At 34.7% G+C, this 26,545-nt stretch overlaps 1 protein-coding gene across 7 annotated transcripts in view; it reads left to right on the forward strand.

Moving 5' to 3' along the window:
* AHI1 (Abelson helper integration site 1) overlaps positions 1 to 26,545 on the forward strand; it is an 83,868-nt gene that overhangs the window by 4,355 nt on the left and 52,968 nt on the right. For 6 of the 7 annotated variants that reach the window (XM_021540648.2, XM_077782201.1, XM_031504370.2 and 3 more), the window contains 16 exons: positions 671 to 792; positions 5,769 to 6,379; positions 6,938 to 7,098; positions 7,394 to 7,607; positions 8,490 to 8,679; positions 10,209 to 10,304; positions 11,757 to 11,942; positions 12,907 to 13,044; positions 14,029 to 14,161; positions 15,137 to 15,260; positions 17,449 to 17,678; positions 18,618 to 18,721; positions 19,533 to 19,651; positions 22,619 to 22,749; positions 24,038 to 24,178; positions 26,064 to 26,266. In XM_021540648.2, the coding sequence (XP_021396323.2) occupies positions 671 to 792; positions 5,769 to 6,379; positions 6,938 to 7,098; positions 7,394 to 7,607; positions 8,490 to 8,679; positions 10,209 to 10,304; positions 11,757 to 11,942; positions 12,907 to 13,044; positions 14,029 to 14,161; positions 15,137 to 15,260; positions 17,449 to 17,678; positions 18,618 to 18,721; positions 19,533 to 19,651; positions 22,619 to 22,749; positions 24,038 to 24,178; positions 26,064 to 26,266 (2,903 nt within the window). The remainder of the gene's footprint in view (positions 1 to 670; positions 793 to 5,768; positions 6,380 to 6,937; positions 7,099 to 7,393; positions 7,608 to 8,489; positions 8,680 to 10,208; positions 10,305 to 11,756; positions 11,943 to 12,906; positions 13,045 to 14,028; positions 14,162 to 15,136; positions 15,261 to 17,448; positions 17,679 to 18,617; positions 18,722 to 19,532; positions 19,652 to 22,618; positions 22,750 to 24,037; positions 24,179 to 26,063; positions 26,267 to 26,545) is intronic. The other variant, XM_021540652.2, reaches the window with a different exon arrangement.

A 26,545-nucleotide genomic window follows, 5' to 3' on the forward strand; every position in this document is an offset into this window, starting at 1 on the left:
AATTCAAGGACTTTTACAAAGTTGTTATGGACAGTGGTAAATATGCTGTAGCTGAAGATGCAACAGCCTTTTTCAGTGGTGTTCCAGGTTGCATTTTGAATTCTTAGCTACAAATTAAGCATTACCTAAGGGGATCTAGATCATCTACTGCTTCAAGGGTTGAAATGCTGGTGGTGGCACTATCATGATTCACAGAAAGGCAAGAGTGCCAGCTCCTAGCTCTTACAGGTTTGTCTCAGGGTGGTGCTGCTCTGGTTTCCAGGCCCAATAAAAACCCTGAGCTTCTGCTTCTCCTGGAAGATAGTGTGTCACCTCTGCTCATAAACAGGGAGGGCAGTAATCTGTTCTCTGTTTTGGCCAGCCCAAGTTTTGTGTTGATCCTGATGCATGTGCTCTTCAAAATGTGTTTTCTTCAGGAGACAGGTTAGATGGTACTGACTTCTGCAACAAGTGAAAGACTGGTGTGTGTGTCTATGCAAAGCTGCTGAGTTATCCTTATATAGATTATGGTGCCAGTGGAAATCCTTACCAAGAATTTCACTTTGTATTCAGTTAAAATTTTCCCAGTAAATAATTCTCATCCTTTGCAATTTTAAAGCATGATTATCCACTTTTTTTAGCAATGGTGATTAATGAGATGGCGAATCATACTCTCAATTTCTTTTTGCAGTTGAAAGTGAGGCGAAGGCAAAAACCAAAGTCCGCTTTGAGGAGATCTTCAGACGCCATGCTGGCCTAGCAGATGCAAAGAAATCAAGGAAAAAGAAGTTTGACTCTCAAGAGAGTATTGTGGTGAGTTACAAAGCATGCAGTCTTTGTTTGGTTGCCTTCCTTAACAGAAGAAAGATCAGGAAAACGTACTGCAGAAAGGAGATGTAATCATTAAAAAAAATGAAGTGTGAAGTATGTTTCTGCATGTCCCCCTTGGTTTTGGTGTGGCTTTTATTTTCTTCTTTGTGTAACAGCAAAGTGTCCTTGTAAATTGAGGGTATGCCAAAATGATGTAGACTATAATGGTGGTGAAAAGAAAGTGTCACATGCAGGCGTGCACTTGCTTAATGTCCACCAGTACTTGTTTTTCCATACCCGTTTTTCATAAAATTTTTCAAATTCAGTACTGACTTTACTGGGAGTTAATGAGATGTTTGATAGCTAGTAGAATTACATCTGTGAAAGTATTTAATTTTGAGAGTACTACACCTGTGTAATACAGGCATATCTGTCTAATACAGCTGTGAATTGAAAATTGATAATATAATATTAGAGATAGTAATTGGTGGTTCTATTTTATACTTTTTTAAAATCTCAGTAATCAGTGAATTTCTGCATATTCTGAGCTTTGTGTCTTGAGTGGTTCCTTGTTCACAAGTCAACTTTTTTTAAAAGATTTTGACCTTAGCTTGTGACTTGCAGGTTAGGAAGGATTCTATCACCCCAACTTTATAGTTAGATGACATTTTTGTTTGTGGCATATCTGTCTCTAAACGAGCCTCAGAAATCCCTTTGAGTTATGGTTCATACTGTAGTCTTTTTCCTGAAGAGGAGAATAAAAGTTCAGTGTGAACTTGTTCTATATATACCTGATTATTGACTTAGAAGATTCGGAATTTGGAAAGAAAGTAAATGGTTTAGAAGACAAATGTTCTGTTTTTTTATTTTGCTCCTGATAGGTTTTATATTTTTAGTAATTTTTCTTACAATTGTGTCCATATCAGATTCTGGAAATTAATGTTCCTTCATTAATACTCATTTAAGACAAATGAGTGGTATTTCATGTATTATAATAAATGTTACATGTAGTTATATATATTAAATATATTCAGAATAGATACATTAAACTTAGTATTGCTAAATATTTGGTCTTAGTTTGACAATTTGAAGTTGAATTTTGTATGGATTTCAAAAAAATTTATATTCCTTGATGTATATGTTATTTAGTCAATAGTCTATACAAAGAATCAACTTGATGTTTAAAAATAGAAGGTGGGTTTTTTTCCCTTATTTACTAGTATGTATGTAAATAAAATACTAAGTTCTCCCTCAGTTAAGTTTACTTTTTTATGAAATGTGAATTTTTAATTCTGTAATATGTAAGTCTTTTTGAACACATATGTTCATATGCAGCTACATATTACTGGTAAATATTTTAAACTCTCTTTGGTTTTAGAATTGGTTTCCATTCTAGAAGTCTCTGATGTGAAACACTAGTGTTTTGGAGTTACGTAGAAACACTTAAAATCACGGTGACCTGAATCACAACTCAGTGGTATGCAAGAAAATTAAGAAGCATTTCTAGGATCAGTGTAGAAATTCAAATTTCTGGCTTTGTTGAAGCTATAAATGTTACAAATGAAAACGCTTAAAAATTAAGGATATGAGGAAAGCTTGTATTGAAACCCATTACTGACCGTTTGGAGTATTTCCTTAAAGTGTGACAAAGTTGCGGGAGCTCAGGCTGGTATTTTCCGTGCTGGTTACATTCAAGTAGAAATTTCTGTAAAAGCTTCAGCAAATAAACAGTAATTTCTCTGTGAAAAATAAATGTGTGTGGGAGTGGAAGAGTAGGTAGATGGACGAGGTTGGCTGGTTTTGTTCCCATTTTCTTCAGTTCATATGATTTAACTGTACAGAGTTTCACATATCTTGAAATAATGTGAAATTTGTCAGTGATGGTTGGCTTCATGTCATGCACTTGCCATAAATGGTCTCCCAGCTTTGATCAAAACCAGGTCACTGTTCAGAGCCTATTTCCACTTGAAATGTTCCAGTCTGTTTCCTTCGTTTGTCTTTGCTCTAGCCTCTCTTAGAGATTAATAAGACTTTTCCCCTTATCATCCACTGTTTCTTTGAAACCTGAGTTCTGGAGCTGCAGGGGGTTGCTCTGGTTTTAAATGACAGAAGTGAGGATAAGGAGAGTGCCTGCCTGCTTGCCGGATTTGCTTTGTGTGCCTGTTGCCTGGAGAGCCTGTCTGGACAACAGGGAAGAAGTCTGCTTGGAAGAGGAAAGATTGATGTCTGTAGGGCAGGATGAGTTTGAAGCCACAGCTGATAGGACTGAAGAGCTTGTAATGGAGATGGAAATATTCATCAGCTGTGGCCAATGAAAGTTCTGCTTTGCTGTTCAGTAAATAGCTGCTAGAGCAGTGGGTGTGAAGTCTGAAGGCACTGTGGAAAAAAACAAGCAATTGAGTCACAGTCAGAATGTGAATTTGCTAATATCTCTTCTAGGGCAGCAACCATATTTATTTTTTACCATTTCTGCCTCCTATTACAACTTGTTAGAATGAGGCAAGCCACAGATCAGACAAAGTCCAGGTACATTAATCTGTCTAAAGTCATCACGAAAATGAATGAATTTATTTTGTTCAATCTAAATTCTGTGGTTTAAAAGAGGATGTTTAAGAACTTTCTACCAGATGAAAAGGTTAGATCACTGTATGGAGGCAAAAATTTCTTTCTTAGACTGTAATCTGATCAGGTTATAATATTGGAAGGGACAGGCATTGGTAACTTGGGTTTTGTGTTCAAGGCAGGGCTGCAGTAGATTTATCTGGCTCATAGGCTGAAAGACACTGAATAATTGTCGAGATTTCCACTGGATTTTACACCTTTGTTTCTTCTGCATAAAATAGGAGAACTGATAGTAGTTGAATATATAATTGATCCATACATTTTCTCAATGTTTTCTGTTAAAATTTGGTGGAAAAATTCCAAGCCCATCATCTTATCTGTAAATTAAAGCTCTTCTAGGTTTGAGTGTCTATATTTTATAGCCTTACACAAGCAATGGCAGTAAAACTGGTTTCCTAGTACATTAAAATTTTCTTAAACATCCCACCCAACAAGCCATCATCACAAGAACATTCAGTAACAATTCAACTGTAAGTTAAAGGTCTTTTACAACCAGTGGGCTGGCAGTGTGTGTCCATCCCCAGTTTTTCAAGGTGTGCCTGTGTTATTATGGGTGGAAATTCAGGTACCTCTGTAAATCAGGTTACACAAGTTTCCAAATACCTGTGACAAACTCACTCTATACAATGCCAGTTTCCACTCAAGAGTGTTTGAGAAGTCCTTCTGAAAAGGTATAAGTCCTTTGAAAAGGCGTTGTCCCTGACAGCTCTGGGGCACCTAAGTGGCTCTATGAATCTATGATTTTTTGTTTGTAGGCAATAATAGATACCAAGTTCTAGTAAGTATTTCAAGCCAATTTTTGCATCAGGTAGATTTCTTTAAGGAGATTATTCTTGAGTATCAGAGTTATTTTAGAAACGCTTGACCAGGTCATAGATGAGGGCTTTTTTGTTTAGGATTTCTCAAATAATTCTACTACTTGCACTTAGTGGATGAGTGTCTTATCAAAGACAAAAATCAACAAGACCTTAGTTATTGGCCACAGTTGGGTTTTAATTGTCAGTGTGTTTTAATCTTCATTTCTCCTACTTTACAGTTAAAGTTATTCACAGAAATAAAGGTAAGGAAGTGAACGGTCTATTAGGAACTTTATTCTGTTTTGGAGGTTTTTCTTAGTTTACACAAAGCTTGCTCTTTAATACTTTTATTTTGCTTATTCTGTTCTGTATTTCAAGTTATTTCTATTAAATTTTCCACATCCTCTTGAATCATTGACTTACAAATAAATGTGATGTTAGTAGTTTCTTTAAGCATGTATAAGATGAAAAATGAAAGGACAATTTTTTCACACTTATTACACATATTGTTCCTGTTTACAAATGTTTGAGACAAACATGGTTCTGTGACTGGGAGTTGTATCCTGACTAGAAGGGAATAATGTCTTTGTTTATTGAGGAAGAAGGTCTTGGCAAATAAAACTTTGTAGGCAGATACATATATTTTCTCCAAACTCTTAAATTTGCTTTTGTTGTGTTTTAAAGCCCCTTCTAATTTTTCATGTTGAAGCTCTAAGAGAGTTTTCTGTAAGACAACAGCATAAATGAACCTCCGTGTCTTTGTCGAAGTTACATCAAAGAACAGAGATCTCTGTGTTGACCTTACAGAACTAGACCTCAGTTACTTGCTACATTCTCTGGCATTATCATAGAATCATAGTTTGGATTGAAAGGAATTTTGAAGGTGATCTAACCCAAGCGCCTTGCCATGATCAGGAACATCTTGACCTAGATCAGGATGCTCAGAGCCCCTTCCAACCTGGCCTAGAACATATCCAAGGAGGCAAGGAAGTGGCATTATAACCTTTTGTATCCAGAAATAGAAACTTGAAGGAGAGAGGAAAGTTTACAGTGAGTTTTCTATAAAACCATCAAGAAGTGCTTAAACAAACACATTAGCTGAAATTTAGTTCTGACAAGCAGCTTTCAGTGGAAGAGACTGCAAACAGTCGAGCTCGAAATCTCTAACTTGGAAATCTCTGAACTCTCTAACTTGGATTTTCAGTGGATGAAAGTATTTGTTCTTGTGGTGCATTTAGTCTTATCCTCCACAATGTAAAACACTGGCATCTGTTTATGGAGTAGACTTGTTTGTTTCCTTTTTTAACTGGGTATGTGTAAAAGTCATGTGAAAATTTACTGTAAGATTGAGGATGAGGTGCCCAAATACCAAATGGTTTTTTTCAGTGTGAATTTTCTGTTGACTTTCAATCTGTTGCTTGTCAAATTGAAACAAGAAAATAACTAGATCTTTGATTTAATTTTACTTTGAGTAATGTTGCTGAAGGAATAATGAAGTGCAGTGTTTATCCTTGGAATATGATTTTTAGTACAAATGTTTTATGTTCTTTTCATTTATAGCTTGATACCTTTAGAAATAATATTGATCTATCTAAGGAATGTGTGAATGATGAAGCAATTATAAACAACACATATAATCCTGAAGAAGAGAGCCCAAGATTTACAAAAAATAAATTGAGAGAGAAAGCATCAATTGCAAAGAAAATAAACAATGATGTTGTTAGTGGAGAAGAGAACAAGCAGCCAAAGTTAAACAGGAAGAAAAAGAAATCACTGTTACAAGAACAATTTAATGAGGAGGAAGATTTATATGAAGCTAAATTGGAGAGTTTTGAAGAAAAGACTAATGATTTTCCAAAGAAGAAAACAAAAAGTAAATCACAAACAGATGTACCTGATCAAGAAGGTGATAGAAAGATCAAAAATTTCTTGACTGAAGTGAGAAATGTAACTGGATTAGAAGAGGAAGAGCAGCTTATTCAAGCCTATCAGCTGCATGTGGCTGAGGAAGAGGCAAATGCAATTAAAACGAAAATGAGAAAGAAACTTAAAGAACAGATGTCTGAATCTACCTCCACTGTTCAAAGGCATGAAGTTGCATTGAATAATGAAGTGGGCAAAAAGAAGAAAAAGAAGAAAGAGCGAGCAATTGTAACTGAAGCTGAAACAAGGTAATGTGGCAAACCGTACGTGTTGTCTGTGAATCTTACACAAAATGTTTCATTTTAAGATAGGCAGCAGCTTTCTGATAAATTGTTCATATTTTCTAAGTGATTCACTGGGTGATTCTGTTACAAAGAAGCAGTACTAAATCTTTTCTCAAAAGGTTGTCATGATTATTATTTAGCTCATAGGTTCTTTTTAATTTTTTAAAAATATTCTTCATTGGTATTTCATGTTTGTTTACTGTGGAATTCACTCTTAACTAAATTAAGATAGTTTTGTGCATGATTTTTTTTTTAGTGATAAGTGATGGCCCTGATCCAGCAAAAAAAGTATTTGTTTACCTCTTCACATAAATGGTTCTGCAGTTCTCTGGAAATTAGGGGAAAAGGAAGAGGGGAGAACACTGAAAAAGGCAAGACAGTAATGGGGCTTGGGGTTGTTATGTTTTCAAGATACACAGATGATGAGTTGGAGAATTTCAAGCAGATTAGAAATGGCAATGAGTAATTGTATCAATATATGCAGTGGACTGCAGTTGCTGACGGTGATCCATTACCTTGCAGTGCAATGTCCCTTTCTGAGCTGCAGCATCATCATCCAGAAGCAAGTGGCAATGAAAGTCACTCACCTGAAAGGCTGTTTACATCAGAAGGACAGAAACTGGAGACAAGCATGGAAAAGCAGAAAGCTAAAACCAAGAAGGTTAAGAAGAAAAGCAGAAAAGGTCTGCCAACGAAATGTTATAATACTGTACTACTTAGCTGCAATTTTTTTGTGCTGCTACAGAAATACTTGTCCATAGGAGTAGCACAGAAGTGATTGAGCTGTTTGAGTTACTTATATTTAAGTTAATTAGTTGTACCTCTGTTCTTCCAATTCTGATGCTCATTTGTGAGTATATTTATTTGATAAATCAATCTAGATTCTTGAAAATTGGTTTACTATAAGTAGTTTTGAGTTGAGAGAGAAGTTACCATGTTCCACTAGTGACAGTTTGTTTACTTTGCTCCAATTTCTAGAAGAAACCACGGACATTGCTCCAGAAAATGATGAGGAAATGAAGAATTCAGAAATTTTAACTCAGTCTAAATTTGGTTTTGGCGATGATCTTGTTTTGGGAGTTTATATCCATCGATCGGATCAACTTAAACTTGATCACTTTGTATCTCATCCTGTGGTCAAAATCCATATTGTTGATCAGAGAACTGGCTTATATGTGAAGAAGGATTATAGGTAACATTTAATAAACTCTTTCTATTATTACTGATTACAATTACCAGGTATACTCTTCCCTACAAATTAAATATGAAAATGAAAACAAGGGGGTATTTTAAGCTTGTGTAGTTGTTCATTAGTTTCTGCATCTATGATAATGTGTATATATGCATACCATAAATGAGGGTGATATTTTACTTTTCCTTTTGGCACTTCTAAATGCTCTGCACTGCTGTATTGCTCTTGAGGATCCCAGGGCAGTGGTCACAGCACCAGCCTGACAGAGTTCAAGAAGCATTTGGACAATGCTCTCAGTCACATGGTGCGACTCTTGGGGATGGGGCTGTGCAGGGCGAGGAGTTGGACTTGATGATCAGCCTATTCTGTGAATCTGTGATATTTCCAACATAGTCCATTCTGTATTCTTCCCAGAGGCAAAATTTCTTAAGTGTCAAAAACATGTAAAAGCCAAGAACATGTAATCAAAATTCTTGTAGTATAAATAGCATCTGCCTTTTATATTAAGAACTTTAACAATCTTTAAATGAAGTCTAGTTCTTTATATTTTTAATTACTTCAGTTGCTTATTTCCACTGTCATTATCCATAATTTTCCTGAAACCAGGTTTTTCTGGGGCTTAAACAGTAGACTCCACCATGATCATTATGCATTAATTTGCTAACAGTAACTTAATTGTTTGGATTTTCAACTTCAGCCTGTAATTTTTCTATATACATTGCAAATTGTCTTAAATTGTCAGTGGGTTTAGAAAATTTTTCTAGAATTAGGCAAATAGTATCTTATATGTTTCTTAGCTTTCAGTAGTTGAAAATATTGTTTTGTTCAAGATTGCTTTTTAAATGCTCTAACAATTGTAATTCTTTGGAAATCTTCTAACAGCATGAAGGAAGATTCTTCTTATGAACAAGGAGAAATAGAGCACATTCTTCCTGTAATGACACAACCCTGTGATTTTAGAAAGTCTAAATCAACAATTCCAGAGTGGGAAGAGCAAGTAATATTTAATGAACGTTTTACGTATTTTATTCAAAAAACTGAGGAAAACCCTCAGGTTATCATGTTTTTTGAGGTAAGATGAAATATTTTGCACCCAATTTATTCACATTCTGCTTTTTTGTTTGTTTCTTCATCAGTATCTATTTGACTTAACTGGGTATTTTATTTCAGTTAAATTGGGTTAATACCATAGCTTTAAGGTACAAAGTCAAGTCAAGATACCAGAAGTGGTGTTTTTTATAGGCAAGGATCCTGTTTTAATTGTAAGAAGGAGCACAAAGCTTTCTTATAAAACCAACTTTCAAACTTCTGGAGAAGGCTGGTAAGATATGGTGGATATCACTCTTTTCACATTCTTTAAATCTGAAAAGGGTTTTAAGTACAAGAAACTCAAAGGTAGAATTGTCTGCATGTAGTGGCACCTCATTAACAATGATCAAACCCTTGCATTATTTCCATTACCATTTTACACATCCACCTCTCCTGTCCCAGTTTTCATAAAGTAATTATTAATTTGTCCTCCAATACAATTATGTTACAGGAAAAATTTTAGGTTATGTATTCAACATAATTTTTAGCTTAGGCATTTCAATATTTGTACAGAGAGATTCTGTGCAATTAACATAAAAATGGAAACCTCATGCAATAAATATTTTTTGTTCCTTGTTTTTTGTCCTCTTTTAAATAGGTTTGACTATCATTTATTGCCATATTGAATTATAATTAATTGAATATAATTTATTGCCATATGTTTCTTAACGTTTTGTGATGCTTGTAAATGAACATGTTTATAGAATTAAGAATCCCTAATTGCTTAACACAAAACTAATTACATTTGTATGTGAAGATTCTTCATGGAAATAATACTGGAACCAAAAGTATGATTCCACTGAAAAAAGGATGTTTGACTTTAGTGTGGTTTATGCAATACAAGTTTTAAAAAAGTATTATTCTAAGGTTTTTTTGCATACCACATAAACTTCCAGGAGTAGCAAAATATGAGAAAATTCAGTCCCTGACAGAAAAATGAAGACTCATAGGCATCCCTGTAAGTGTTCAAAGCCAGGTTGGATGGGGCTTTGACCAACCTCATCTAGTGAAAGATGTCCAAGCCTATGGCTCAGAACTCTGTGATCTTTGAAGGCTTCTTCCAATTGTTCTATGACTGATTCAATGACAAAACTGATAAAGCTAGGAAAGAAAAATTAACTTTTTTACTACCATTTTACATCTAGATTAATATGCAGCTGTTTGTTGCTGTCAGATTTGTGATCTAAATGATTTCTGAATTACTAAGAACATATTCTTAATTAACACAACACATTATTTTTTCTCTTATTGAGATATAAGGAGAACAAGAATAAGTTTTTTTAAGATTAGACTTCTTTTTTAATGGAGGTTATAGTCATCATGCATAAGGACCTGTTATTTCTAATTTTATACTTATGTGGAAGAAACACTGTTTTTATAATTTCTTAAAATTTAAATCTGTTTAATTTAGTGAATTGATCAAGCATGTTTTCAGTAGGTTGTTTTTTTTTTTTTTTACCATAATGTATACATTCATTAGAAATACATTTATATTCCTGCTGATACTTCTAGGTCCTTGATTCTCCAAGTATGCATGAAGTGAGAGCCAGCTCTGATGTAAAAATTCAGGAAGGTCATTACCGAAAAATTTGTTGGGCATTTCTAAAGGTACTGAAATATTTAAATGAAGAAAAAAGTTCATAAATCCTTTTATCTGAAAATCTCTAACAGTATTAAGGAAGAAAACATTTAAAAATATTTTCAGCAACAGAGATGGAAGAAAAAAAATCCTTGTTTGCTTGGCTGTTCTTTTCCTCTTTTTCCACTCCATGAGGTCAACACAGTAACAGGCTTGACACTAATGTATATGTACAATGTCTAAATTTTTTTTGTTTGTTCATAAAGTACAGAAGGTTGTTTTCTTTGCGTTTATGTGATTATGAAGAAAATGGCAAATCGACTGATTTTTGTACCTCAGCTGTTCTGTATTCTAGTGACATTTTCATTTGTCCGGTCTTTGAAAAGACTCCCTTAATTATAGAATGCTTTTCATTTTCAGTTGCAGAGTTTGAAATGCTGTGGCAATTGAGATACAAATGTGCCAAATGTGAGATATGCGTAATTCAGCCAGCACCTGTACCTTTCTACCCTTTTAAGAGAAACTTGATTGTGTCAGTTCTTTGAGAGCTGACAAACTTCAATTTCCCTGAGGATTGTTTATTAACACCTACCCCTGTGTGTGGTAGTCATTGACAATCATTGAGCAGTCCACAACATAGAGGAAATGTGAGAAATACAGGAAAAGATAATGGACTGCAAGTATAGGTCAAGGGATAGGGGCCTCCATGGCAAGTCTACACAGAGATTCTTCTGAGCTCTGCCCAAGATAAATCTACTGGAATCAGGGATCTGCTATCCCATGTCTGTTGGCAGAGCTCTGGTAGGAGCTATACATCCAGGCATTCAATACCGCCTACTCCTGAACAGAGGGAAGAGCAAATTTTCAGCTCATAAATATGAATGAAATTGTTGCCCATTCCTCATTCTTTCTGCATCTGCCTGCATTATTCTTTTATCTGTATAAGTCAAAGTCGAAATGTCTCAATTCAACATTGATCAGTGTTAATGGCAGTAGGTACTTCTGCTATTCTCCAGTTCAGTAGAGATGACTCTGTCCCCTCTAAAGTTGGAGAGGTTACTACATTGCTATATCTTCTGCTCTGAACCAAACCTTACCCAATGCCCTTCATTGCAGCATTCAAAGAAGACAGATTTGGAAAAAGTTGGTTTTGGATTGGCATTCCTTAGAGATTTGGTTGATTTTAGCAAGTAGTAGTTTAAAAAAAAGGAAAACAGATACTGCAGAGGTCTTCCCACTTTGCAGATGTTACTGCTGTGAAGCATCTTTTGAAACTAGGCTGCCATCTAAGATTCAGTCTTCATTATTTGATTCTGAGGGGATTAAATCCATGCTTAGTTCATCATCACTTTTAGAGTTAACATATTCGTGCAATAGGATGTGTATTTCAAGAGTTTATACTGTTAGGTAAGATATTAGCAATTATCAATTACTTTTGTGTTCATCTTTCTTCCTCTTTCCTCTTTTTATCATCCTTCCAGCTCGTAGGTGCAAATGGAGTTCTAAATGTTGGTGGAAAACTTCGTCTGCAATTGTATTACCCACCTTCAAGGACCAAATCACATTCAAATGTAGTTGAGGTTTATGACTGGTGGGCAAAATGTCCTAGAAATCGTTACCCATCAACTTTATATGTATCTGTAAAAGGCCTGAAGCTGCCAGATCATGTAAGTCAAATATATAATACATAAATATGTTTACAAATATGCAGACTATTCTGTAGGAACTAATACCTAGGTAGAGCATGTGAGTCTGTGTTTGTAGGCATGTATATAAAAGCTGTGCTTACATGCAGTATATAAAATACATAATAAGAATGTTACATCTCAAGATAGGTGTTTGAAACTCAGCCCTTCATAGGTATCTTTGAAAAATAGGCATACTTTTCTACCTACAACTTTGAATATTTTGCCACTGGCAGTCTTAAAACTTTCAGAGTACTTTCTTGAAGATTGATGTTCCTTCTTATTAGCAGAAATGCCATTTTTAAGTCACTGAACTCATGCAGGTAGAAAAATTCTTTGAGAAAAGATGCAAGTTACTTAACTTTGCTTCCCTGCACCCTCTAGCTGTAGTGAGCTGTATTTTTTTTCACAAATGAAACCTACTTTAAAAATAGGCTTACACTGGTTTGTGCTGAGATGGGCATTTAAGATAAACATGGCATTTTTTCTGATGCAAGTACAGTATTGTTCTATTATATAATTTCCCATTTGTATTTAGAGCTGTAATAATACTTTCTTCTGCTCATGTTTGTACTATGAGGGGTGGTCTGTGGAAGCCTGGTGAGATGTGCACCCTCTCAGTAATACAATACAGTACAATAGTGGAATAATTCTAATTTTCGCTGACCTTAAGAGTTACTAAAAATAGGAGATAATTGAGTATTTGAAAAAACTGTGATACCATGGATTGACAAAACTTTGGAAGTTTGAATTACTTTCTGACTCCTGGTTACTTTAAATGACATTTTGCAATGCAGTTTTCATGTATCAAGCTTTTCCAGTCTCTGTGTTCCAGATATAAAAATGCAAGACATTGAAATTAAAAGTACCTTTTAACCTTTTTAGAAATTACATTGTTCACTTTAAAACTATTTTTTCTCTGATACTTAGTTTTGTTTGCCTTAAGGTTGGTCCTTCTTTTCACTCTATGGCAGTTGTTCAACAGGAACAAAATGCAGCACTGTCTGAGCTGCAGAGAGAAGGATGTGAACTTCCTTTAGAGGAGAAAAAGGAGCCATTTAAATGGTCAAGATTGCCTGGACAGGTGAAGCATTTTATTTTGAATTTTAATTGAAAATAATTTAAATATTTACTATATTTTTGTATTATGAAACAAGTAATTAATTTAAAAAATTAACAAATGTATTAAAAAAAACATAAACTCTTATAGATAGTAGAGGAGGCTTAACCTTAGCAAATATGGTTGATTTTACCATTTTTTTTACCAGAAGAGTCAGATATTTCTATCTGTAGAATTTGCTAAGAAATTGAATTAGTAAGAAGAAAGACAGGAAGCCAGTTCTCAGACTTCAACTTGATTAGAAATATATTTTCTTGACTTTTCTTTTTGTTTCTTGAAGACGTTTTTAAGCTATGAAAAAAGAAAGAGCTTACATTGAAGAACCACATGGCTGCTGTGAATATTGCCCTTTACCTTAAACTTTGATTTAGTTTTGGAGAAAAAGCCATTGGGTCAAAAAGAGGTAATAAGCTGGGAGAAAGGAAAGGGGCCTAAAATACCAGTTAAATTTTTTGAGATTTTTCATCTCTAGTTCTGTCTTTAAAAGTCAGATATTTAAGTACAGATGAGGAATGTTAAAATTATTTGGCAGAAGACCAAAGGTTTGAGTGCCTGTGGTTGGGTTTCTGAGTTCACACCGCAGTCAGTAGGTTACTAAAGGGTATGCTTAGGCTCCTTAAGCAACCTTGATTTACAGTCTAACTCCACAGCTTACATCACTGATGCATTATTAAGCATTTCTTAAGATTAAGGAGTTTATTTCAGGTTAAATTTTTTTTTAGTTTTTTTTTAAATGTGCTAGTTGTTTGCAATAATGGGGCAGAAAGAGATACACATTCATGGAGCCTAGGCCTGCAAAGCTGTCTCTGTTTATAATACATTGAATTTTACTTTGGAATGCCATTAAGATATTACTAGCCTTTTAGAGCTTCTGCATGTCAGGAGCTAAGAGTATGTTCCACGCTTTGGATAGTTAACATTCCTACCAATTGTTCCCTGAAAAGCCAGGCTTGCCGCCTACCCAACAAGCACCTGCTTTCCCTGCGAGGTGGAGATATGGGCTGCTTCTGCATCCGCTTCTCTCACGACGGGAGAACGCTGGCAGCAGCATGTGCAGGAAGGAATGGCTACCCCATTGCTTGTAAGTTTAAATACATTTTGGCTTTTTGCTTATAATCCATGCATTTGGAAATTGAAGATTAAGGGAAGTTAATTTTTAAGTTGTGCTTTTTTAGAGTTTCTCGTCTGTAGTTGTGATTAGATGATTGTTCTGTGCATTAAAGAGCATTGAGGAAAATGCTCTTTCTGTGTTGATAGGGTTGGAACTGGCTTTTCTTACATGGTTACATATACACAGTTTAATGGTGTGAAATGGCACCATTTCTGCCCAGAGGCCTAATCAAAATACTAAATCAGTTTGCAGAAGGAACATGGTTTCTGATGGTAACTTTTTAAGGCAAATAACATTTTAAGCCTCCATCTCACACACTTTTCATGTAAGTTTTTCTTCTAACCTGTCTTGAAAGTTAGATACTGGAATGTTACGATCTCCAGACAGAGTACTGGCAGCTGCTCTCTTCCATAGTTCAGTTCAGTCGAAATACAGATCCTTGTAACTCAAATTTTTGACTGCTTCATCACAGTAGCTTCAACTGCATAATTAAATCTTGCATAAAAGTTTTGAGATTTAGAGAGAGCAGTATTTTAAATATACACAAAGTAGCAAGGAACAGTAAATCTAGATTCCTTTATTACACAGCCCCATAAAATTATCTCAAGGTTAAAATATTTCTAAGGCTGGTCAATTAGTTTTCAAAATTTAAGGAAACCAAACATCCTAATCTGGTTCTAATAATTTCATGCAATAAGGTGTTTCTTAAGGGGTAAAACATTTGTGACATCCATGAACCACTAGATGGAGGTAAATGCTTGCTGTCTGTTCCTGTCTAGTAATTATTTCATCTTGTTGCTTCAAAATGGAAAGATAAAGAAAGTGAGTTGATTTATGCTAGCAGAAAATCAGCCTAAGGTTAGACTAAACTTTGGCTCTAGTAGGTACATCTGTTTGACTGCAAATACTTACAAAACTTTTATTTTTCTATTTTTACTTCCCTAGTGTATGAAATTCCTTCTGGACAGTTCCTGAGAGAATTTTATGGTCATCTTAACATAGTGTATGATCTTTGTTGGTCAAAAGACAATCAATACCTTCTTACTGCTTCCTCTGATGGCACCGTCAGGTCAGTATGGTGAGATGTTCTGGCAGATACTATCAGAAGTTGAAAAGAAAGTGGTCTAATTCAGTGTTATACTACTATTACTATGCTATATAATGTTTTAATTAAAAATTTGGTTACTGTGTGACTAAAATAATATAAAAATTGTGATTGGGTTAATCACTTACGCTGTATTTATTATTTCTAATATACAATATTTCTAATGTATCTGTATTTGAAACCAAGGTTTTTCCAAAAGCCCTAGTGTCTAAATCTACAGTGGAGTAAAAAACTAAAGAGATTTTATTTCAAGAAGACTCTGAGACAGTTTCAATATTCTGTTCCTGGAGAAATTGCCATACTATGAATGCGATATTAAGTTTGCAGGAAATTGAAAGTTTAAGATTCAAGTTATGGTGTAAATTTTCCACACTGCATATATCTATATTGGTGGTGTTCTTTTGGTTTTTTACACTTAGTAAATTCAGCTTAAATTGCTGTAAATTTTGAAACTGCTATTTCTTAAATTGAATCCTCTTCAATTACAGTGTGCTTCCCTACAATGTTAATGTTAAAATATTGATCTGCTAATATTTAAAAGCCAAAACCCTCAAAGCTGTGGGAATGGAAATAAACACATGCAAATATCACTGGAACACTGTACAGTTTTATTGTCAGTAACTTAGTTGGTTTTCATAGAGCTTTTTGGGTTTTTTTAACTCTTTGCATCTCTATTTCTGTTATGCAGCTCAGTAATGGTAGAGACAGTTGCATAAATGAAACACCAGAAGAATTGTTAAATGATATGTTGTACGTGTGGGACTGTTTCAGGGTTTTTTTGCTGCTTGTATGTGAGCATAAAAAGAGTGTGTTGAGAGTTCAGCACTTCTTTTTTTTTAATTTGAGAGTGGATTAAGTATATTTTTTATATTGAGGTAAATATCGATTTCAGTAATTTATATTGCCTATGAATTTGTGGCAGCAAGTTGAAACTGTAGTGGTCTGCCTCCTTTTCTGTGTTCTGTGTGCAGTCACTGTATGAGTTATTAGTTCCTGTATTTGTTGTGAGTTGCCTTCAGCTGCTTAAAATGTCTCAGCACCCCACTGCTTTAAAGTCACTACTAAATAAACTAAAGTTTATTATTTGGGTTATCTCATACTGAGTTCTAAGGTAACATAAGGGTAACTTCATGAACTTCTGTGAATTCTTCTTTATATAGTGTTCAGTGTTATCCTTCCCAAGGATATGTAAGCCTTCCCAAGGTTTAGTCCCAGACTATTTGTGAGCAGTAAATTAATTTTTATTTTGTTAGATTAAAACCATTCTAAAAGATAGGTCACAAGGAATTTACCTTTCTGCATAAAATTGCAGATTAATTGTTGTATTCTAAAGGGTTGCAATTTTTTAATTAATTCACCTCTGAGTAAGTTTAGAATTCTTCAATAGCTACCAGATGTGGTTGCCTCAGCAGAAGTGGGTGCCACTAAAGCAATTCAATAGCATTTTGTAACTGAATACTGTGTGTAATGTGCTGCTTACCTGTATTTAGTGATCCGGGTACTGTTTTATTCTTTGTAGACTCATCTTTGGGGAAGGCTCACTAATAAAATGCATACCATCAAATGGAAAACACTAACAAAAGTCTGATCTTACAGCTATGGTTGGCAAAGGATAGGAAATAGATTAATAGTAAGAAGTGAATTTATGTGATGTAAACATCCTCGAGATAGTGATCACTGTGTGGCTGGTAATCATTATTCTAAATTTTTCTGGAATTTTATTTATATTTATTTGCCCTAAGTGTTTCTTTATGGCTTTTCTTGTTCTAATATTATTTTAAGTGAATGATAGCCCAGAAGAGGTTTGGTTATATAATTGTTTATAACTCCTGAAGGAAAGAAACCAGTTCATTTCATGGAATTCTTTATGAGTATTTTAAAATGAGAAATATATCCATTAAGTGAGTAAATAGTCATTAATTTGCTTTGAAGACCAAATACTGTATAAAGTTGTACATTTTTCTTAATTTTTGTTAGAAAGTACCATAATAAAGGATTAAATAGAGGTGGAACAATTTGGTGGGAACAAACAGGTATTGCTAAGTGTTTGCAAGTGGTTGCCTCTAGAACCAGTAGTCCAAAATATGGGCATGAGTTATACCTGTGTGTGACTGCTTTATACAGTAGAAGTTCTAACTTTGCTTCCTTTTAGAATGTGGAAAATAGAGATGAAGGCAGCATCTGCAGTGAGAGTTTTCCCTCATCCTTCATTTGTCTACACTGCCAAGTACCACCCAGTTGCTGACTCGTTGGTCGTGACAGGATGTTACGACTCAGTGATTAGAATCTGGGATGCAAATGTGAGAGAAATCCATGGGCAACTGCTACAGGAGCTTGATGGCCATAAAAGTTTCATCAACACACTTTGTTTTGATGCAGAAGGTATGTAGTTAATATTGCTTTTACGAATAGTTGTTTTTCCAATTGAAGACCAGCTTGAGTGTTAATAGTTTTCTTTACTTCATGGAGGCAGTGTATTCTTCTTAGGAAGAAATAATTTACTGGGAGAGTGCTGAGACACTGGGACAGGAGAAATTGTGGATGCCCCATTGATGAAGGTGTTCAAGGCCATATTGGTCTGGGCTTTGTTCTAGTAGAAGGTGTCCTTCCCCATTTCAGAGAGGTCAGAACTAGATGATTTTTAAGGTCCCTTTCAACCCAGAGCGATCTATGACTCTTTGATAAAGAAAATGAGGAGATAGCTCTAGACTGAAGAAGTGGAAAGGTGATGAATTTTCAATATTGCCAGAGAATAGGAAACATGGAGAGAAAAGGACAGAGGTTTGACCATTGTGAGTCATGTTAACTGGTAGGTTGACAGCTGAAAGTGAATGTTGTACTGACATGTACTAGTGGAGGAAGAGTTGAAGATGGGTTATAGTTAGGTGGTTCATTTTAGTCACTGGAGTAGGTATCACGAAGAGGAAGACTGTAATTTTATAAAGAATAAATATTGGAAAACACTATTTGTTCTAGTTCAAAATTGTTTTAGTGAATGTATAAGCATTGAGCTATTATGTGAAGCTCATTGAGCTGTAAATGCTCACTTTTTGGTGGTTTTAGAATGTGAATAAAAATTAAAAAATTAAAAAATATGTTCCACATCTCAGTATTTAATGTATGTTCTACATCTAGATTTATGGTATCAGCTTATGTCATGCAATATGAGCAAAATGCATTTGCAATGATTATATTATAGCAAAAGAGATGGAAGAATTGGTATTTGCCTATTCACAAAAATGAGAGAACAAAAGGTTGTTTCTTGTTTTGTGTATTATTGTTTGGTGGGTGGTCTTTTACTTATAAGACATTATTTCTCAGGACACCACATGTTCTCAGGAGATAGTTCAGGACTGATAATAGTTTGGGATACACCTGTCAAAGGAAGTTCTCCACACCTTTTTCAACACTGGAAGGTCAATAAGGTAAACAGGATTCTTAACTAGTATTGCTTTTATGTGAATTGTTCCAAATCTAGTAATCTGATTTGAATTGAGTTTTTTTAATACATAACCTTTTGTTTAACTGCAGAGGATTTTCTTTAAAAACTGATGTAGAAGAACTGATACAATGTGCAGTGATTCACTGACTTTTTAAAAATTATTTTGTGATTTAATTGGGCTGGGCACTGGAACAGGCTGCCCAGGCAAGTGATCACACCACCAAGCTTGAGAAAATTCAAGAAATATTTGGACTCTCAAGGCACATGGTGTAATTCATGGGGCTGTCCTGTGCAGGGCCAGGAGTTCATCTTTGATGTTCATAGTGGGGCCCTTGCAACTAAGGATATTCTAGGATTCTATGGTTCTGTCATTTTTTTTCTATATAAAACATGAAAATACTTGAGGTTTGAAAATACTTGAGGTTTGATAGCATTGTTTTAACAGGTAAATGCTTTGCTCTCTAGAGACAAAAATAAAATAGACCACAGGCTTTAAAAAACACATTTGTTCATATCTTAGAGCCCTAATGTTCAGTCAGAATTTTTGCCATCAGCTTATTTTTTTTAGAAATTCAGAAATTTAAAAATTCAGTCCCAACAGAATCTGCCTCATGGTTATAAAAAGTTGATGTCTAGGATGTAATGCCGTAATATAGGAGCAAACTTTTTAACCAAATAAAATGAATTGAGGAGAAAAGTAGTAATGCAAGAGAAAAATGGACAATACTGTGTAAAAACATGAGTTTTAAAACACAAAGTTACATAATTTTCTTTATTTTTCTATCCTTCTGTAGGAAATAAAAGAAAATGATATTAAAGGAACACCAGTAAATCATTTGGAAGTGCATCCAAATGGAAGGCATTTATTAATCCATGCCAAAGACAGTACTCTGAGAATTATGGATCTCAGAATGTTGGTATTTTTGGTGACAAATGTTTATTTCCTTTATGTTTTAAAATTTACATGGAGAAATAAAATACCATAATGGTATTAGTTGTGTAGCTGGGGAGAAAAAAGACGTCCTAATAATCAAGGATAGAAATGTTATGGTTAGGAAATTATTTCGATATGCTGCTTTGTTACAGACCTTTTGGGTGATATTTAGTAAGTCTTTTAGAGTAGAATATCTAAAATATCCTAGATCACTTGGGAGCCTAAAGTGCCATGAAGAATACAATGTTAGTCTTCTAAAGAGTGAATTCACTTTTGAAATGCAATCTGGGCATGAAAAGAACTTGGAAGTGGTAATATTTTTGTGTTAGTTTTGCATTTTAAAGACTCTGGGAAGGATATTTTGATGATGAAATGGAAATTATCATCATAAATAATAAAAAATGCAGTGATGTACCTATTATGGTTTATTAATCAGGCTGTGAGGTAGTTTTGCAGTTTCTGATGATTTTTTCCTTCTTAATTGGTTTAAGCATGATTTTTTTAATGACAAAAATAACAAGCAAGGAGATTATCAACTCACTTGAGGTTGATGTTGGAGAATGACCAGTTCAACCCAATAGTCAAATCACAACAGCATGCTACTCAGAGCTTTATCCAATTGGACTTTTTATATATTGCAGGGTGAAAATTTTGCAACTTCTGTGAGCAACATGTTCTAGTGTTCATTCACCCTCAAGATAAAAGACATTTCTTATTTTTAAACAGAATTAGCTATATTTCAATTTATGTCCATCCCCTCTTTGTATTTTCATTGGGTGGGAGTGTTTCATTGGGTGGGAGTGAGCAGAGTCTCTCACCAATCACTTACATGTGTTGATAAGATGCACTTGAACATTCTCTTCTGGAAAATCACATTGAAGACATGTACAACTTTTCTAAGATGTTTCATCCTTAATTTTATAGGTTTCTTTCCATTCCTTACCACACAGAAAATCCCTGGAGCTATTTAAAAGATGTGTAGAGGTGGCCCTTAGGTATATGGATTAGCAGTGGATGGGACAGTGCTGTGTTAACAGTTGGACTTAATGATCTTGAAGGTTATTTTGAAACTAAGCAATTCTGTTTCTGTACTGGATTGAATGCTTGAACTAGCTGAGGACTCTTCTGTATTATGGTGCATGTTTCTCTTTTTCTGTAAATTATAAAATATGCTAGAAGCTGAACTCAATTGAAGCATGAAATTGCTGGATTAAGAGAGGGAACCTGTAGTTTTTTAAGAAGTGTTCTTCTGTTGCTTCTCTTTCTAACACATGCAGAGAGTTTTAGTTTGAGAGGGAAAGATGGGCATGCATATTAATCTTTCAGAAAGGGTTTAATATGGGGTGCATTTTCACAATTATTTTAAGCAAATTTATCCATAGGTCATACCATCTCCTGCAATCTCCCACACCTTTGGCCGTGTATTCATAGCATTTCTTTTTTATCATTTCTAGAGATCTTTTGATGTAGGGTAAGTCAGATCAGTGAGCTGATCCAACTAAAAATTAGCCTACAAATACAAATGATTAATTTTCATTTTAATCAGCTCTCTGGTCAAATTTATCTGATAGCTGCCCAAACACTAGAGAAGAAATGAGGGAGAGCCTGGGAAAATAAGGGTGGAGAGAACACCACCAGGACTGCTACTTTGACCACAGCCCGCAGTTACATTGACTTTTAAGTCTATCAATAAACCACAGGGTCAGATACCCAGCAGTGATAATTTTACACGTCAGCATTAACTGTTCATTCCCTGCATGAGAAAAGAGGGGGTGGAGGTCACAGATGAGCACAGTTCACTTTGATTGACAGCTGGTTGCTCTTAACTTTCTTCTTTGAACTTGCTTTTTTTGTTCTTTTTGGATAATACTGGTGTCCTGTCACTTAGGTATGTAATCAGGGATTTGGTTTTAGTTCAGCCCTCTCCTTAGGGTTTCACATGAAGGTTAGTTTTACATCTTGCAGGGCTCTTCTAATGACATCTTGGAGATACTATCTATCTTATTCATGCAGCTAAAACTCTTATTTGGGCTAATATAGACTTGCTGTGGGATCATCTAGGGTATATTTATTTGGAATATTGTTTAAAATAATTTTCCTGTAATATTAAATGCACTGCACTTCTCCCAGCATACCTCCACTGTTTTTGCAGTAACAAATGTGAAATAATACTGTCTTCTGTCCTTGAGGGCTATGGTGGCCTACTGCTGTTCTTGCCGTAAAGTCTGCATTGTAGTGCTGCTGCTGGGTTAGTCTCCATGTTGAACTTTTGATGTTGTTTTCCAAGCTATGCCTCATGTTTAAAATAGCCTTTTACAAGCTGATTTATTCCTCTTTCCATTCTTTCGTGGATACTCTTCTATTTGATGCCAACAGATTATTTGATCATTCTTACTGTGCTGACCAATAATGTTTCACTGAAAAAAGATTAGAATACCTAAGTTGCAAAATAATATCAAACATATTAATAGTAAATCAACATTTATTTCTGAATTTTTTTGATTCTGTTGCTGGTAGACAAGTAGACGTTAGTCTGAAGAGATGAAGAGAGCTGCTGCGTAGGTTTAATCATTCAAGCTCAAGAAGCATAATGAAAACTTTTCTAACAGAGCTTGGTGTAATAGTGCTAATTTTCCTGTTTTGTGCAAAACCCAGGATCAAGATAGAGATCCAGTAATTTGCACTATCTGTTGTCTAGATCTGAGGGTTTCCTTTTTCTGCTGAAAGACAAGGATGTACATTTTCATCTATACTGTCAGGTGCATTATGAAGGTTAGGGAAAATAAAGGGTAAATAAATACTTCACTCTGCAAATAGTGTGTGCTTGCATATCTATTTGGGTTGCAAGATGTACTTATTTTTCTGAAGAATAGAAGGGGAACTGACACTTAAAAAGTTACATTTTATATTCTGACTGTATCTTCTATATTTGCAAACTTTCTTTAGCTTGGCAACAAAGAAATATGTAGGTGCTACAAATTACAGAGAAAAGATTCACAGCACCTTAACACCTTGCGGTACCTTCCTGTTTTCAGGAAGTGAAGATGGAAGAGCTTATGTTTGGAATCCAGAAACAGGTAACTAATTATTTTATGGGCTTAAGCCAAATTGTCAAAGCTGAAGGGTAAAAGATTTTTTAAAGTTTATTGGAACACTTTTGATACGGAATAAAACTTCAGTGAGACGTTCTTAAATCCTGAAGCTTTAGCTCCACCTTTTAAATAGCTGTTATTAATCTCTGAGATTTAATTCTGTAGAGGAAATTAATATAGGCAACATTTGTAATATCCAGCATGACTTAAGCACCTGAGGCTCAGCTTTTTGTATACTGCAACTCTTTACATGTGGTGAGGATCTTAAGATGGAGTGCACAAAAATGTTTTAGGTCAGGTAAGGTTTTATGTTGTGTTGTTTAGATTTGAGAATCAGGTTCTTGTGCAGAACCACTTAATCTCTGTGGTGGGTGGCCAGAGACTGATTTTTTTTTGGTGTGTGGTATATAAAGTTTAACTGTGAATTAGTCCCCAAGCCAAGGAGTTTCAAAATAGCTACCAGAATCTTCTGAAAAATGTGATGAAAATGTGGGGTAGTTTCTTGTACAGGAGGTAAAAGAGATGAAAATAAGAGCAGAAAGTCAGAATACCATTTTGAATTTGAGGACATTATATTCTGTCTGTAATTGTAGTTTATATAATATTTTAAAGTAACAAAGGTATGTACTTTGTAACTGGCAGATAACTAACAGTTCTGTTTTGAAATTTTTTCCATGTTTCCAACTGTGTTAGCTTGCATCTTTGCTGCTACATAATTTGCCTGAAAACTTTTAAAAAATAATAAAAAGTAAAAGAAAGGAGGAACTTTGTTATTAGTGTGTTTTTATTGGATTTTGACTTTTGTATACACAGTGTATTTGCATTTATAATGCCATCAGCTGAAGAGCTAATTTTATTTATATTTTTAAATAATGTTCTCCTCAACTTTCACTCCTGTTATCAGTATTATATAGCTGAAATCCACAAGTAAGATGGCTATCTTTGCACAATGCAAGAACAAACAAATACTGTGGAACGCCACCTTTCAAGAATGTGTTTATCAGAATGAGAGAACTCATCTAACCTGGTGTATGCTCCTCTGGCATTTCCTGCAGCTATTGCAACAGCACTAACTTCTGACTTACAGAATAACTTATAAGCATACAAAATTTCATTTGTCTTATGCCAAAATACAACTTTTCAATCAGGAAATTGACTGAAGAACATTTATTAGCAGTGGCAAACACTGCAGTAATACAAGATTTAACCAACTGTTATTTGGCTGTTTCAAATGTTTTTCCATGGCATTAATAAACTTAATTCATTTCTGCAGGAGATCAGGTGGCGACATATTCTGATCTCTCCTTCACATCTCCACTTCGTGATGTTGCCTTTCATCCACATGAACACATGGTGTCTTTTTGTGCCTTTGGTCAAAACCATCCAATACTTATATACATTTATGATTATAAAGGTACAGTACAAATTTTCTTGATACTCGCCTTTAAGTATTTTATTTTTAGAAGTGATTTATTACTATCTGTACTTCTTTTGAGAGAAAAAGAAAACAGTCATTTGATGATACTGCATATCTTTTTCCTGTGAGATACCAAAACTGGATTGAACATGATCCTGCTCAGCCTGTTCTATGTGATGCTGCTTTAAGCAAGGGTTTTGGCCTAGCCAGAAACACCATAGGTCCCTCAATTTTTTTGTGTTTCATACTGTGTGATTTTTGTAACACTTTATCATATATAGGCAGCATTATACAAAAGCCCTTTTTGCAATATCAAGGTAGATTATTGATCCAGAAAAAAACAATTATTTGGAAAACTAATTAGTAGCTTAATTGGAATCTGAGTAGTTTGTGGCAGCTATGTTGCAAAATAATGTTGAAGAGCCATATAGAAATGAATGAGAGTGTATAGACTTCTGAGAAATAGCTGTTATAGCTGTGATGTCATTGTGTCAGTGACGTGTATTCCCCATGTCATATTGAAGAGAAGATAGTAAAAAATAAATTGGAAGTTTTGGTATACAGAATAAAATTCAGATTGTCCTTCACAGGCCTTTTTGATAGTTGTGTTCAATTAAAGACATTTGCATCTAGAGAGTTAATGTGTTCATATTTTAAAAACATGCAGAAATTTTTTTGCAGCAATTAATATGCAGTAATTTTTTGTATGAATTATGTTTGCAGAGGACGTAGATCTGTAAAGCTAATCCTATCTTTATACACTGGCTTTTTAAGTAACATGTAGTAGAAGGATTACTCATATAAATTCTCAGTGTAGGTTATTTGTTGAATTGGTTGACTTTTACAGGAACATTAAGTGGAGTGACATTGCAATCAATATTCAGTGCTATACTTCAATTAAATAGGATATTGGTATTTTAAAAAACAAAGACTTTTTTTGGGCGAAGGGTTTGTTCAGAATTTTCTGATAAGCAGACAGTGAGCCTTAAACTTAACATAGTAGTTTGAAATATATATATTTGTGCATGCACATTTAGAGATCACACAGCAAAGTAATAGTTATTTGTGTCTTCTGACACAAGCAACTGCTGACAATAAGGCTTTGCATAGGTTGTGGTCTTTTTTTGTATTGTTGGTTATTATTTTTATGTGCCTTTTTTGGTTAAATGCAACCTTTTTGCTTTCAGAAAATAGTCATTGACACAGCGTTGAAAGATTTAAACATACAGTAATACTAATTTTAGTCTCTGACTAAAATACTGATTTTTAAGACTCTGACAGCATTTGTTTTAGATACACAAGCAGTTTTATTAATATCATGGGCAGAACTTCCACAAAGAATTATTTTAACCTTTGTTGGCTTGAGACCATAGTACAAAAAATTGCAAAAGTCAACTTGTCAGGCAGTGTGTCCTATGCCTGTATGTCTGTCAACGTATGAAATATTGCTCAGATATCACAAACTCACTTGAACTAAGCTAGAAAAAATGTGCAACGTCACCAACCTGAACTCAGTGCAGGCTTTATAACTTTATTGCCTTTGAAAAATTCCTTTCTCTTCCCACTCTTTCCCCCTACCTAATGCCAATATTTCTGCATGAGGAACACTATTGTTTATAAGTAATACAAAAATACCAGTTCTGTATGAGGGATTACTAAACACAAATAACTGGAGTGAGATATTGTGATCAGAAGAGCTAGGGGGAAAATCAGGTGGTAAGGGGAAAATTTCATGTTGCTTTCAGGTTTTCCCTGTAGGACTGTAGTTTCTGATGGTATTTGACTGGAGACATAGACTGGCAAAATGACCGTGCTCCTTCAATTTTTTTCCCATGGCATTATAAGGCTTCACCTGAGACATTAATGTTGGTTATTTCTACAGTTGCTCAACAGGAAGCTGAACTTGTAAGAGATCTCAGTTCCTCACTTACCACAGCTGCACCAAGAGGGCCACACTTCTTTAGCAGTTTTTCTGAAATTCCTATACAAAAAAACTCAGTGATGTCTCCAGCAGATCAGTTTCTCAATGTTGCAAGAGCATCAATGAGAGTGCAGAAGGTGAAACAAAAACTTGATTCTGTTGTGGTAAGTCAAACTTAATTTCAGAAGTATATAGTCTTTCCATATTCTGGAACTGCTATACTTAAAAAGCCAGATGTGTTGTCATGGCATCTCTCACTTATACTAATGCAGGTATAAGTAGCTCTTAAGAAAAGAGCAATCTTAAAAAAATTTGTTTTTCATGTACCGATGACAAGGGATTTTTTTGTGCTAGTATCCATTGCTGTTTGTCCATTTATGTAAAATCAGGGATCCATAGATCATTATGGATACCTTAAAAATTGTATGTGGCGTAAATAGTAG

Source organism: Lonchura striata, chromosome 3 (genome assembly GCF_046129695.1).
Source record: "Lonchura striata isolate bLonStr1 chromosome 3, bLonStr1.mat, whole genome shotgun sequence".
NCBI lineage: Eukaryota > Metazoa > Chordata > Aves > Passeriformes > Estrildidae > Lonchura > Lonchura striata.